Source organism: Hyperolius riggenbachi, chromosome 3 (genome assembly GCF_040937935.1).
Source record: "Hyperolius riggenbachi isolate aHypRig1 chromosome 3, aHypRig1.pri, whole genome shotgun sequence".
Classification (NCBI taxonomy): Eukaryota; Metazoa; Chordata; class Amphibia; order Anura; family Hyperoliidae; genus Hyperolius; species Hyperolius riggenbachi.
In genome coordinates this window covers 226520747-226535928 of record NC_090648.1, presented here as the reverse complement: position 1 = coordinate 226535928, position 15182 = coordinate 226520747, and the positions used below count along the sequence as shown (strand labels likewise).

At 44.3% G+C, this 15182-nt stretch overlaps 1 protein-coding gene and 1 long non-coding RNA gene across 3 annotated transcripts in view; one reads left to right on the top strand and one right to left on the bottom strand.

Annotated features, from left to right (window-relative positions):
• GOLGB1 (golgin B1) overlaps positions 1–13239 on the top strand; it is a 93578-nt gene extending 80339 nt beyond the window's left edge. The window contains exons 13-17 of one of the 2 annotated variants that reach the window (XR_011030350.1): positions 1242–1336; positions 4418–4543; positions 6210–6306; positions 11516–12099; positions 12561–13239. Coding sequence is in view for 1 of the 2 variants with exons in the window: in XM_068275877.1 (XP_068131978.1) it covers positions 1242–1336; positions 4418–4543; positions 6210–6306; positions 11516–11647 (450 nt within the window). In the remaining variant the exon portion in view is untranslated. Of the gene's footprint in view, positions 1–1241; positions 1337–4417; positions 4544–6209; positions 6307–11515 lie in introns of both variants that reach the window. The other variant, XM_068275877.1, reaches the window with a different exon arrangement.
• Positions 1202–14949, bottom strand: LOC137563440 (uncharacterized). The gene is made up of 3 exons (XR_011030351.1): positions 14808–14949; positions 6204–6301; positions 1202–1374 (listed from the first exon to the last, which is right to left on the bottom strand). It is a non-coding gene; the product is annotated as an uncharacterized lncRNA (long non-coding RNA).
• Between the last annotated feature and the right edge of the window lie 233 nt (positions 14950–15182).

Genomic DNA, 15182 nt, shown 5'->3' with positions numbered 1-15182 from the left:
AGAATTAGCATATCAGGTTACGTAACTGGTATACTGCAGATTTGGGTGTTACGCAGATGGTCACATAGGTCAAAGGTGCAGGTGGACACATATCCAGCTTTGACATCCTAGGGTTTCCGGATTCACAGCATATGGAAGTACAAACCAAGCTGCCAAGTGTTGCAGTTGTCAAGCTAGGTAATACATATGGAAAGAAGGGAAGGAGATACCTCCAAGATTGTTTGAATTCTGCAACAAGGAGCACTTCAATTTGGCTCTACCATTGCCCCAAATGAAAGCAAGGAGTATAGACCTGAGGCGCTTAAAAAAACCTTTGAGGAATGTAGATGGGGGAATGGTGAAAAAGATATAGCAATTTAGGTAATAGAACCATTTTAATTAGGTTTGTATGGCCTATCACAGAGAGGGGGAGCTTAGCCCAGGATTTACAGCGAGTCTGCACATTGGGAATAAGGCTATATATTTCATCGGTGAGATATTGTTTGGGAGATATAAAGATTTGAACTCCTAGATATTTAAAGGATTGCACAACCTGCAGAGGTATTACTGAAGCGGAGGAAGGGTCACCAACATCATCTAGTAGAAGTACCACGGATTTGGAGAATTTATATTACATTTTAATCTGGGAGAAATGGATTTCTTATAAGTATGTGTGATGATGTATTTTACATTTTACAGTTTTTTGAGATAGTGGTCCTTTAACAATAAGTCATTTGTGATATTCACTTTGTTGTACAGTAGCTAAACAGCAATTACTTACCTGTGAAAAAAATGCTAAAGTGACCCTTCAATTTCTTACAGCAAACCTGAGGTCAAAATAAATGTATGTAATACTTTTATCTGTAAAACTAATCCTGAATAGAACTTTCCTGAAGTAATCCCTATTTTAAGTGTAAATGTTGAAAACCTGGACCTGAAGTTTCAAGCAAACATAAGATTACACTGACATGGCTGTTGGTCATTTAGCTCCCACACAGAGAAATAACAACCGTTTGAGCTTTTTGTTACTACTGTCCTGTCATAAGTGTTTGCACAGCCACAGCTGTTTTATTGCTTCTAATTATTTTTCAGTAGTTTTGCTGCTGCAGTCAAACTGCTCATCTGCACAGATAAAGTAATGACTCATTAACTCGTGCAATGAAAAAAATAAGGAACGAACACCAACAAGTTCTAAATAGGATTGTATCTTTCTTCCCATCTACTGTCTCTGTTCTGATCATATATTGTAATAATGTATACAGGAGCCATTACCAAGTGATTCAGCACCTGGAGCACCACAAGAAAAGAAAGAGCCTCAGACCGATGCAGATCAGCAACTAATGGAGCTTCAGCAAAGGTGTGTAGGGTTTGTTTTCTTTTTTCATTGTTCACATCCTAGAAACCAACAAAAATATAAGTCTGAACAGATCCTATCTCATATATTCTATGATTAGTTCACAGAAATGGCAGATAAAATAAGCACAGAATATGCAGATCAGCGAGAGGGCTATCACTCAGTTTAGCCCAACAGCTACAGTAGCTATCTCTTGTCATTTTTATTCCAAAAGGCTCCCAATTTTGGGAATAGCAATGACCTCAACTTGACTTTTTTTTACCACAGTATTGTTACGGAGTCCTGTACATCAAACTACAAGGACTGTTTCGGTACAGCACTCCTCTTTACTGTGTAAATGCCAGTTCCTATGCACCTAAGAGCAGTAATGTGACTGTTGTCTCTTACCTCCATTTCTGATACTCTGAGGAGAGCTGTGTCCTGGAGTAAAGACAAAAGGTCCCATAGAAGCTGCTAGGGGGTGTGGTTTGAACTGCTGTGGTGCTGGATGCTTGGCAGTCCGGGAATGGAGAAGACAACAATCACATGACAACTCTTTCTAGGCTTAAGGATGTAATCAAGAGGACAGCTGTCTCTTCCTATACTAGCTCAAAGTTTGGGGCAATTTACTGATATTTGTCACAAATCGCGGAATGCATTCTATGATTTGTGATAAATATCAGTACATTCCCTACCAGAGCTGACCGATTTAGGCATGTATTAGATGCATTCCTCATGCCCACAGCTTCCCCCGTTCTCCTCCGCCCCCTCCTTTGTACCCAAAATCACGGCCGCAGCTCAGTCCAGGTCCTCTGGGCCAGGCGGTAGTACGCAGGCGTGTGCAGCCAGGAGTGTCGTGCGCACAATGGCACACTTATGTTGTCGTGGTAAAGTGCAGATCACTCCTGGCTGCGTGCGCCTGCCTGCTACCACCTGGCCCAGTTGACCTGAACTGAGCTGTGGTGGCGATTTAGGGTACAAAGGAGTGGGGCGGAGGAGAATAGGGGGAGCAGTGGGATTGAGGACGGCAGTTAATACACGAGCTCCTTCATTTTTAATACATTGATCCTCTCTGGTATCATTTATGCAATACATTTATCCTCTCTGGTATCATTTATGCCTGGTCCACACTTTCAATTATTTCTGGCCAATTGACCATTGACCAATTTTACCATCTCCATGTAGTATGAGGGTCAACAGATAATGAATACTATGCACAGATTGTGTAAGTTTACCCTCCTACTACATGGAGGTGGTAAAATTGGTCAGTGATTGGCCATTCATGCAAACACTAGTGCACATGACAGGCGGGGGCCCCAAACACTGCTATCACTCGGGACACCCAAACCAGCTTTTAACACAATGGGGGAGCACAGGCGAGCCCCGGAGCTGCCAACACCAGGAACTCTCCCCCACCTCTCCTTCAGCTTACCAAACACAAAAGGAATGCTCACTCCCAGACAGCACTCTACCACATATATAGAGTCTGCAAACTGCCAGTCAGCCAATAAGAAGTGCAAATAGTCTGCAGTACTTAATTAAGCAGAGACTGAGCAATTCAGCCAAACGTTGGAGAGGGCTTCAGTTGCCTATATTGGCCAATCATAGTTGAAAGTGTGTACCAAGATTAAATATGTCTATATTAGAACTATATGCCACTTATTTCATAGTTTTGAACTGTTCATTTTGTTTCTTTCTGTGTATAGCCTCTGTACTCTATTACCTCAAACAGTGCATTTACATGTCCCCTCCCCCCTGGTTATGTCAGTTATTGCAGCTAAATGTTTAATTCCGTAGCTCATCCTTTCTGAACTATTTTTCCACCGTGGAGGAACACTACTAATTATTTTCGTCTCTCAGTGAATCCCTGCATAAAAATATCTGTTTATGTCGTCCAAGCCCCACTGCAGCCTTGATGCCTCTGTGTGTAAGCACCTGGCATCAAGCCCAGCGTGAAGAACTGTTGTTTGATGCACCTGAGGTCTTAAGCAACGTATTACTGCACCTGATACACAGAATAGGGAAGGGGCTCCATCGCTACTTTCTTCTGACTTTGAGAAAATGACTTGCTTCCCCTGAAGGGTGGTTGCAAATTCCGGGATTGGAAACCCTGCTCTACAGTTTAAAATATTTTAAAACACTGCTGAAAATAAGTTTATTAGCCCATTTGAAATAGCTTGAGTGTTTTACACCTCCTGCAGACTGCTGTATTAGCAATGATAAGCAGTTTCTTAAAGAGACTCTGTAATAAAAAAACAAAAATCCCCTGGGGGGTACTCGCCTTGGGAGGGGGGAGCCTTAGGATTCCAATGAGGCTTCCCCCATCCCTGTAGCTGCAGGGAATCCAGCGCTGGCTCCCTTGTATCCTCCGGCAATCCTCCCACGACAAGCCTGACAAGGCTTGATATGTTTACCTCCCTGGGATCCAGCGCAGGCCAGGTAATGGTTCTTCCTTCGGGCTAGGTGGAAATAGCCGAGCCCGATCGTATCCGCTCTACTGCGCAGGCGCAAAAGGACTTGCGCCTGCGCAGTAGAGCGAAACGATCGGGTTGAGCTATTTCCGCTTTAACCCGAAGGAAGAGTGGCTAGTGCGCCTGCGCAGGATCGCGTAAGGTTGATATTTACATCACCGCACTTCGGAGGACCTGGGCAGGCTGACTGACTCATACCAGGTGTGTCTGAATCATACCAGAAACAAGCATGCAGCTAATCTTGTCAGATCTAACCGTAATGTCAGAAACGCCTGATCTGCTCCATGCTTGTTGAGGGTCTGGCTAAAAGTATTAGAGGCAGAAGATCAGCATGATTGCCAGGTAACCGGTATTGCTTAAAAGGAAATGAATATGGCAGCCTCCATATACCTCTCACTTTAGTTTCCCTTTAAATCTAAAGTTATTGAAAGACTACAATGCTTTAAAAATCACACACTTATATTCAATGATCTGTATTTGTATCTCTTCCCATCATAGTTTGTGGGCTGGGAGACACATCAGAGGTGTTTGGAACATAGGATGTACTAGAGCGACTATCAAGCAACAACTGTGCCAAATATATATCTTGGGGCAGCTGGCCACAAATGTCTGAGATGTCCATGTTTATTTCTAGGTATCTTGAGCTAAAGCAACAGAACACTGAGCAGGAACATGTCAGATCATTCCTAGAGCAGCAGCTGAGAGACGAGCGGCGCAGAGCAGAGGACAGAATACAGGAATTGGATGAGAATGTGAACAGGTGAGTTCAGAATAACCCACAACATTGTGGAGCTGCAAAAAAAAAAAAAAAAAAACTTCCTCTCAGATCTGATATGCAGAAATATGTAGAAGTTGCAAGTACCTTATTTTGTTAAGCTCAAAATTGTGACTTTAGACTAAACTTCTACTAGTGAGTTATTCTCTTTGTGCCACATTCCACTCCCACAGGCCAGTAGTGGAGGACTAGCTTGTATCTCCAGAAAGAAGGGCGATGGACAAGTATAGCCCACAGTGGTGTGCTTTACAAGACAAAATAAGGAGCCGGTGATGTATTTTATCACTACAAAATGCCAATGCACTTGTAGAAATGCAACTCGTTCATATGCATTTTTAATGCACCTTAGTACGTACGCATTTGTGTGCATCTGTAACCTGTATTACTTGCTAAATTGCTTGCAATTTCAAAAATGCTTATGTTCCAGAAAAATGGATAGAATGGTACATGTAGTGTGAAAGGAGCTAGTGTACATTCACATATAAGTAGTTATCTGTTGGCCCACTAAGTGCTTTAAAAGCTAAATTGGGACTACAACCTAGAATACCCACATCGGCAGACATAACAGTTGCAACCTGGTGTTCTTCTGGGCCATGCTGGCAGTTGTAAACAGTGGTGGTGAGGAAGCTAGGAGGGAGGTTTTTTGGCAGTGGGCAGTGCAATCCCAGTCCTATGACACTGATTCTGGAAGTCCATCCCTCTGTTACTTGATAAAGGGTGAGTGTGCCCAAAACTTTGTTCTAGCCCAACTATGCAGTTTGTAGGTTTTGCTAATAGCCAAAGGCAATTGCATTAAAATATACAGTAGAGCTCCAGTTCATCATTGTTTCTGGACTTGGAAGCCCCTCCCTGAGTAGCATAATCACCGGTCATTAGAGGCTCCACCTCCTGTCTGCCTTTTGGCTTCTTTGAGTATTCAGGAGATGGTACCATTGTTGCTTTCAACTGTCAGCGTATATTAACCAGAAACCTTCATCCAGACATCATGTGGCAATCCAATATAGGTATTGGTGTACACTGGGACTGAAATGGCAAACTGTGTTTTCATCCAAAAGTTCAATTGTCCTTTAAGGGTGGGGAATGGGCCGAGCAAGGACTAAAAGCGGTTTTGGGAAAAACTAAAATATTGAGATATAATAGTTTTCCTTTGGAAGCACGGTTGTTTATTGCAGCTCTTTACTTTGCATGTAGGAAACACAGTACGGTTAAAGAGGAACTTTAACCAAGGATTGAACTTTATTCCGATCATCTGGTACCCCCTTTCGAACAAAAAATGTTTACTTTTTCTAAAATAGAACAGGAGGGTCTGTATGGCTGGTAACGTGGTGAAACCCCTCCCACAGTGTGATGTCATGACCATGGTCCTGACAGTTTGCTGTCTGTCAACCTTGTTGCATTGTGGGAAATAACGGCTTTTTCCAACTGCCAAAAAAGCAATATCTCCCTCTGTTCATAGAACTCTCAGTAAATGAACATTGTGTACATTGTGTACATATCACCTTGCAGAACTAAAGATATCACCACCAGTGATACATTTTAGAATGTAAATCAGGGAGAGGAAAGATTTTACAATGGGCAAGCACTGACTAAATAAACAATAAATATGTTTTGTAACAAAAATAAGCTGTAATATTTCTGTCTTTACTTGTAGGTTGAGATCACAGGATTGGTCCGTCCAAGAGGAGCCTGTTGTACCACATGAGCTGTCATTGTTGATGGAACCACCAGAAATACCAGGTGCTGCTAAGGTAAAAAAAAAAAAAGTATTTTTAGTTCATTTTTTTTTTGTTGCTTTCTTTTAATGTAGGCTTAACGTTCTCTTAGTCAATAATCATATTTGTTGTCTACAAGTTATTATTTCTTTGTTCTGTATTGTTCTCATTTTCAATTGATTAGCCAGTTGCCACTGTTAGAGACACTGAAGCGAACTATTTTTGCCAATTTTACCTTATGATTCACTTCAGTGCTCTTATCACAAGTAATCCACCGTGTCCCCGCCGCTAAACGAGGGCTGCAGAGCCCCCAAATTCCCGGAGGGCAATCCGGCAGGCATTTCCTGGAAGGGGCAGAGCTTTCAGCTTCAACTCTGCCCCTCCAGACGTCAATCGCGGCGCATCGCCGCCTCTCCCCACCCCTCACTCTTCCTTCACAGAGAGGGGCGGGGTGCCTACAAATTTTGTCACAACGTGGATGCTACGTCAAGGTCTCGGCGTCCTCGGCTGAGCGCTGGCGGGCGGGTTTGTACGCCATCTTGGATGAGGCACTGCACATGGAGCTAATTTCTAATGAGGTTTATGATTTTTTGAAAGTATTACATCCAGTAACACCCACCTTTTATGCCCTTCCTAAAGTGCATAAGAGGTTAGTGAACCCACCGGGACGTCCAATCGTCTCTGGTTGCGGCTCCCTTACGGAACAGATTAGCGTCTATATAGACAGGCATTTACAACCTCATGTGCAGTCCCTCCCATCGTATATAAGAGACACTTCTCATTTTCTTAGAACTGTTGATGGTGTGCAGGTACCGCCTGGTACACTGCTCGTTGCTTTGGACGTCGAGGCCTTGTATTCGTGCATACCACATGATCTTGGTGTTCGGGCCGTCGGGGCCTTCCTTGCTGAACTAGGCCTTGAATCAGCCACACATAACAGATTTCTCTTGACGTTGCTGGAATTTCTTTTGACCAATAACATTTTCATCTTTGATGGGGACCACTACCTCCAGGTGCAGGGGGCTGCGATGGGGACAACATGTGCCCCGTCGTATGCCAACCTGTACCTGGGGGAGTGGGAGCGGGAGCTGTTCGCGGACGAGGCCCTCTCGATGTACCTGTGCCACATTTTGATGTGGCACAGGTACATCGATGACATCTTCGTGCTGTGGACAGGTAGCCGGACGCAATTGATTCGTTTTGTGGAAAGCATAAATGTGAATAGTCGAAATCTTAAATTTACAATGAACTGTGACTATCACGATATTCCATTTTTGGATCTTCGTGTCAGTTGCGATGATTCAGGCCTGATTAGTACAGGTTTATTTAGAAAGGAGACATCTACGAACGCTCTACTAAAGGCCGATAGCTGTCACCCGGGTCATACAGTTAGAGGCATCCCTGTTGGTCAGTATCTAAGGGTCCGCCGGAATTGTACTAAACTAGATTCGTTTGTACAGGAGGCTGGTCAGCTACGTAAACGTTTTCGATCACGGGGCTACAATGATAAAATTCTAAGAAAGGCTTATCAGAGAGCCTTGGACAGTGATAGAGACAAATTACTGAGCCCCAACCGTGTGATGGACTCTGGCCAACAGCAGACCAGACTCTGTACTCGGTTTTGTATGGAACATGAGGAAATTGTACGGGTCTTAGATAAATATTGGTACATACTATGTAATGATTCGCGGTTGGCCCCTTTTGTTCCACCACGGCCCAACATCACATTTAAAAGAGCCCCATCCCTGAGAGATATGCTAGTTAATAGTCATTTTGCTGACAATACGCGACTACATTGTCGCACCCTGGGAACTTACACATGTGGAGGCTGCAGTTTTTGCAGGTTCATGCATGTGGGGGCGTCTGTGGTGCTTCCGGACGGTAAGCAGTGGAATCTGTCACATTATGTCAACTGTGCCACTAAATTTGTGGTTTACTTATTATTATGCCCCTGTGGGGCGTTTTATATAGGAAAAACAACACGTGAACTCAGAGAACGCATCTCTGAGCACGTGAAAAGTATAAAGAGTGTTAGCTCCACTGCCCCGGTCGGGGAGCACTTCAGGCGTTACCATGATGGAGACCTTAGGGGACTTAGGTTTGTTGGGATCGATCGAGTTCATGGATCAATAAGAGGGGGTAATCTCGATAGACTACTCTGTCAAAGAGAATGTCGTTGGATTTTTAACTTGAAAGCTACCTCTCCCCCAGGTTTAAATGAGATGGAGGGATTTGCCCCCTTCCTCCCGTTATAGACGGTTGTGTTGTTATTGCCGGGCGCTGATGTGCTGCCCTGTGCGTGCGGGGAATGTGCTCGTTTCCGCCTGTGTGTCCGGGCCTCTCGCTGGGGGGTATTTGGCAGTTTCAGCCTTAAAGAGTCCACCTCCCCCCCTTTTTTTTCTTCATTATTTTGAGATATACTTGGCAGATTTGCCGTATTTTTAAGAGCTGCTTTTGGTTTGCAGCTTCCATTCTGCTAACAAGTAATTTGATATATATGGGTATCGGTGTAGATTATATGTAACACTATGAATGCATATTTATGCAATCTCTATTTATGAATGAGGCATGTGTCATGCGTGTTTTGATTGTGCGGCTTTGTCGCCCCTCCACCCTGTTGTGTTACCTGCTTAGACGTCCGCCTGCACGGCTCCATTGGTTGCCATGGAGGGATGTGGGTGTGTTGTCTGACGTTCGCTGGGCGGGTCCCTGTTGCTCCTTCCGCCCGACTGAGTGCTGCGGGCGGAAATGGAGCATGTGCTGGGGAACCCGCTCCGGCGGACGTCAAGCGTCTGGCCATAGGCGTCCTCTGGTGCCCGGTCTGCCGCCGGATTGCAGCTGGCGGTTATGGGGCGGTGCCGGGGCGCTTCTGGCCGACGCATGGTGCTCAACGTGGAGGGGGCGGAGCCATGAATGAAGTGTGTCTGATAGGACACAAGCGCCGTTATAAACGGCTGTCAGCTGTTCTGGGTTGACCACGCCTCCTGAGGAAACGAGGACACACTCGTGAAACATGTCGGGGCTGTGAAGTGGTGTCATACCTGGCTCGCCTGGCCTCCCGACCACCTCTCCATATGGAATCTCCCTCTGGCCTCCTGGCTGCCTAAATATCATCCAGCCTCAACCTGCATCATCATCTATTCATCTGGTGGACATTTTGCACGGCACCCACTGGGGGTTATCCTTAGCACAAGATCTGGTGAGCAGCTTTTATTACCCAAGCCAACCAGCACTGGAATTGCATTTGCTCAGCTTTGCCATCTGAACTGCTATGTTTGTTCATACACATGGACAGTGACTGCTAATGGCTATTGGTTCTGCTATCTGGACACAGATTTGTGTGTTTTAACATCAACTTGCTTGCTTGCTTGTGCCTTGCCCCATGAACAATGTTTGAGGTGTATTCTTCTGCCATGCTTGTTGGACACTAACATTGATGTGCTTGTGCTACTCCTCACTGCTGCCTGCTTGCCACCTGCATCTAACCAACTTAATTGCTTTCATATTCCTGATTACAATCTCAGTGATGATAAAGAGACTGCTTGTGGATTCTCTCGGCAATGAGGTGTTATGAACAGTCGACAATTTATAGCGCAATGGGATAGAGGCTTTCCTTGCTTATAGTGTAAATCGAACAGGCATGCCAATGCATTTTTTTCAACTAGAAGCCTGGTTAATGTTGCGGGAATATTCTTTCCGCCCCAAGCTTTTTTTGATTATTGCCAGTTTGAATGTTGAGCTTGCTGCGGATGCTGTGGAGTTGAATGGATGGGGTTGGTAGGTATGAGGTCAGGCTGTTTTTAAATATACTGTTTTTTGATACAATAAAGTTTCATATATTTATAATTATTTTTGTTGAACTGTTTCATTGGTATGTACCACTCACCACCTCCATACCTTCCTACTTTGGTTTTTTTGAGCTTTCAGCTTCAACTCTGCCCCTCCAGACGTCAATCGCGGCGCATCGCCGCCTCTCCCCACCCCTCACTCTTCCTTCACAGAGAGGGGCGGGGTGAGGCGGCGATGTGTGCGGCGATTGACGTCAGGAGGGGCAGAGCTACAGCTGAAAGCTCTGCCCCTCAGCGCAGCAAAATCCACAATCAAGTTGGTCGTGGATATTTGAAGAGGGGTTTGGGGGCTCTGCAGCCCTCGTTTAGCGGCAGGGACACGGTGGATTACTTGTGATAAGAGCACTGAAGCGAATTATTAGGTAAAATTGGCAAAAAATAGTTTGCTTCAGTGTCTCTTTAAACTTGCTTATCAGAAAAACATCAGTTACTTTAGGCACACAGGAAGGGGAAGAGAAGGCCATAGGTCACAGTTGTTGTTTGTATTTTAACCAACTGTATGACTTCTTATCATTTCTGCTATAGCCTTAGAGTACCCCTAAACTGATTTTTTTGTTTTTTAGATCAAAATAATTTTAATACTGTTTTATTTGTTTGTCATAGCACCATCCTCCCCCTCCAGCGCCCCCTTTGTCCCATGCTCTGCTCAGTCACGTTGATTATGTGCAGGAAGGAGGTGTCAGTGCTTCTTCCTATCTACCCGTCCTAAGTTCCAACCCTTCCACTCGCCGCTAATAGTTCCAGATATGTGTCACAGCACATAGTGCGCAGAAGAGCGTCATTTTGTGCAGACTCGTAGTAATTGAGGTCGGAAAGATAGTGTGCTAATACAGCTAGTACATTATCCTTCCGACCTCAATTACCACAAGCCCGCACACAGCGCAGCTCTCCTGCACGCTGTGTGCTGTTACATATATCTGGAACTATAAGCGGTGAGTGGAGGGGGCGGAATTAAGGATGGGCAGATAAGACACAGCACTGACACTTCCTCCCTGCCCATAATAGACATTCTTCTCAGTCTAATGCTACACCTGAGCGGGGGGGGGGGGGGGGGGGGGGTCTGAAGGGGGAGGATGGTGCTGACATATGTCACAGCATCACAAATACAACAGTATTAAAATGTTAATCAAAAACCAGTTTTGTGGTACTTTAAAGGGTATGCAATAATTTTAATATGGAAACATCCATCCAAGGTAAACACTGCTATTATGAAAACGTACATAATGCTTTTTGCTAGGATGTTCTAGAACTTTGTGCACTTATTTAGAGGATTACAACATTTTTTCACGTTTAAAAAAAATATATATAATTTTTTTTCCACTGTTTCTACCCTCCCATTCATGTTGTTTAGCAAATGTAATATGTTGTAGTCATTCTAAGATGTGATTTATTTCCAGGCACGAAGCTCATCTCCAAGGAGGTTACTAAGACTCATTTTCTGCTCTCGCACCAAAACACCGCTGCTGGCTTCACTGTACCTATTGCTTATCCATGCACTACTGTTCCTGTGCTTAACTGGACAACTCTAAAAGTCTGTTCACCACACAGAGATCAGCTAAGAGTTGAAGACCATCATTCCAGTTCACATGCTGCATAGAATCGTGAATCAGAGCTAATGCCAGGGATTGTGCCAAGTGTTTTGTTTCTTATATTGTGAGTTGTGGCATCACTGAAATTGTGGTATGACATCATAACTCACACTCAGGGCTACATCATTTTAAATTGTGTTCTGTGATGTCAGTATCTCCAAAGCGAGAGGCACATGTAAAGGGGAAACAGCAGGAGCATTACCTCAAATTCAGCTGGCATGCCTTCAAAAACGTTTTCAACATCTTGGACTCTGGACAAAATATGGATTTGTATCCCCAGTTCACCTCTGTTGCCTTTCCCGCTGAAGATCTATCCTGATTCCCTCTGTGATCACACTTTAATCAGCAGGGTGTTTGTATCTACACTTTGACTGCGCTAAATAATGACTTAGGCCCTGTTCATATTATGTGCGTGTGGAAAACGTGCAGAACGCATTTAGTAAACGCACTGGAAAAACGCATGCGTTTGTATGCGTTTGTACGCGTTTTTGTAATGCGTTTGTATGCGTTTTTTCCTTATGCGTTTTTGATCATACCTGGAAGAGGTGTATACCAAATGTTTTTTTTTTTTTTTCTTGAAGGATGTCAGCTACACTTCCGACGAGAATACGCATACAAAAACGCATGCCATGCGTTTTTAGTGCGCGCCCATTGACTTTCATTATAATGCGTTTCTGTGCGCGACGCACAGAAATGCATCCAACTATGCGTTTCTGCCACGCATACGTTTGCCACGCGTATATGTGAACGAGGGCCATACCTTTGCATTGATTTTTCTGGCCCTCGCAAAACGCACACAAAACGCGTACCTTAAAAACGGACACAAACGCGTGCAGTGTGAACGGGGCCTTAGGCAGTCTTTTGTGTGTCTACCTGTAAATATTCTCTTTTTAAACTGCTGCATATTTATATATTTATATATAACCAATTACATTTGTATCTTACAATTTTTCTTTTGCACAAGCTTATGTGCATATGGTAAAATTTCAGTCCTCTGCAGATATGTTCTGTAAATACTGTACTGTTTTTTGTTTTTTCTATTTGTGTAATTTGCACAGAATTTTGCCATTAGCAACTGTTCCTGCATCTGGCACTTATAGATCTATGTTTGTGGCACAGCTTAGGGAGCGGTGATCATCTAATATAGAGGATAGTGAAGGTTGTCCACTTACGGTAAGCTCAAAAATTACAATTTATACCATTCCAATATAAGCATTTTTGTTCTCAACATAAGCATCAGTAATCAGGATTACTTATTTGCAGGTTAGGTAATGGAAGCTGTTGTCTTAGCACGCATCTTACACTAAACCATGTTAGAGAATCCCAGCATGGACACTAAAAATGAAATACTACTTTCATTGAAAATTGCTCCAAAAGACTGTTTATAATGAATGTTATTAAAACATATTTCCGTTTCAAGTTTGCAGCAGCTAGCTATGAATTTTCAAAACTGACTGAAGCTGAAATTGCTCTTTGCAAGTCCAGAATCTTTTTAAAGAGAACCCGAGGTGGGTTTGAAGAATATTATCTGCATACAGAGGCTGGATCTGCCTATACTGCCCAGCCTCTGTTGCTATCCCAAACCCCCCTAAGGTCCCCCTGCACTCTGCAATCCCTCATAAATCACAGCCACGCTGCTGACAAACAGCTTGTCAGAGCTGGCTGTGTTTATCTCTATAGTGTCAGTCTGCTGCTCTCCCCGCCTCCTGCAGAACTCCAGTCCCCGCCTGCATCCCTTCCCTCCCTGCTGATTGGAGGGAAGGGACAGGGGCAGGGACCGGAGCTATGCAGGAGGCGGGGGAGCAGCCGAGACTGACACTACAGATGTAAATACAGCCTCACAGCATGGCTGTGATTTATGAGGGATTGCAGAGTGCAGGGGGACCTTAGGGGGGTTTGGGATAGCAATAGAGGCTGGGCTGTATAGCCAGATCCAGCCTCTGTATGCAGATAACATTCTTTAAACCCACCTCGGGTTCTCTTTAAGGAGGGGGGTATAGACTGCCCGGAAAATTGATAACTTGCTACACGAATAATAAGTTGCAAGGAATAAAAGCTTGTTAATCATTTTCCACCTCTGAACTAATCTGCTGTCTGACAGCAAACTTGAATACTCCGTATCACAATTTCTGTTGGGGACTCTCAGTAATAACTGTGTTTTACATGTATATGTGTTACATGTCTAAATTTAACATGAAATTAAGGTTTGCAGTTAAAGGATACCAGAGCGGAAAGCAATTTGAAAAACGGGGGAGCGGGCATGTATGGTTAGCTGTCCTTATGCCCATCGCACCCCCCGTTCTCCTTCGCCCCCCTCCTTTGTCACCTAAATTCCCCCCTACAGCCTCTTCTGGGTCGGCGAATTGCGCAAATCTCATGCCTGTGAGCACACTGTGCATGAGTCATGACTATGTCATGCGCAGAGCCCTCCTGGATGCACAATCTAGGATGTGCGCAGCTGGACCAGTGCTTGTACACTGCTGGTTGACTTGCCAACCCAGAAGAGGCTACAGGGGGGAATTTAGGTGACAAAGAAGGGGGACAGAGGAGTACGGGAAGAGCTGAGGGGATGAGGACAGCTTCCCACACATGCCTGCTCCTCCCATTTTTCTAGTTGCTTTTGGCCCTGGTATCCTTTAATCACTGTAATGTATAGAAGTGAACTTAAAGTGGCATTGAACTCTTGCACAGGACAGAAGGAAAACCGAGAAATGCACCATGGATGTATTCAGAGAGTTTAGCCTATCTTAACTCCTTACCTGTATTCAGAGAGTTTAGCCTGTCTTAATTCCTCCTTATCTGTGTTTAATCACAAGTTGTAATTTGATGACTCAGCTGTGTCAGCTGACTGCCATGGCAGAGAGGCTAATTTGAAAGCACAGGATGTTAACAATATGTCTGCTTCCATGATACACTGCAGATTAATTACAGGATTTGTATCGGCTGTAACAAAGAAATGTTTTTCTTTAAAGGTTCTTATACTATTGTGTATCTTTTAGAGCAGAGAGGAAGTTCTGAGTTCAGGTCCGCTTTAAGGGACTCAATCTGATCTTAAATGATAACCTGTAGTGACGGGTATATGGAAGTTGCTGTTACTCACCTTTTACCAAATTTACTAGCCGGTGGCGCAGGCTGCACTGCATGGGGAAGGAGTTTGCGCGTCTTCACTTTGGACGTCACGCATGTCATCCCGCACTGGCCATGTTGCTGCATGCGTCATCCAATCAGTGCTGCAACCAATCACAACCAGGTGGGCTGAAGGGGGAGAGTTTTGGGTGGACGGACACACATACAAACAGCAGATGGCTTGGAAATTAGTATTATAGACATGATGCCAGGAATTTTAGTAAACACTAAGCTAGACAACCCTGCTCTTACATGCTAACAGTCTTTGATAATAGATGCCAGGATGCTCCATATAGGCTAGTAGTTGTGCCATAATGTAAGTTTAAACTTGTAAGTTGACCTGACAGAA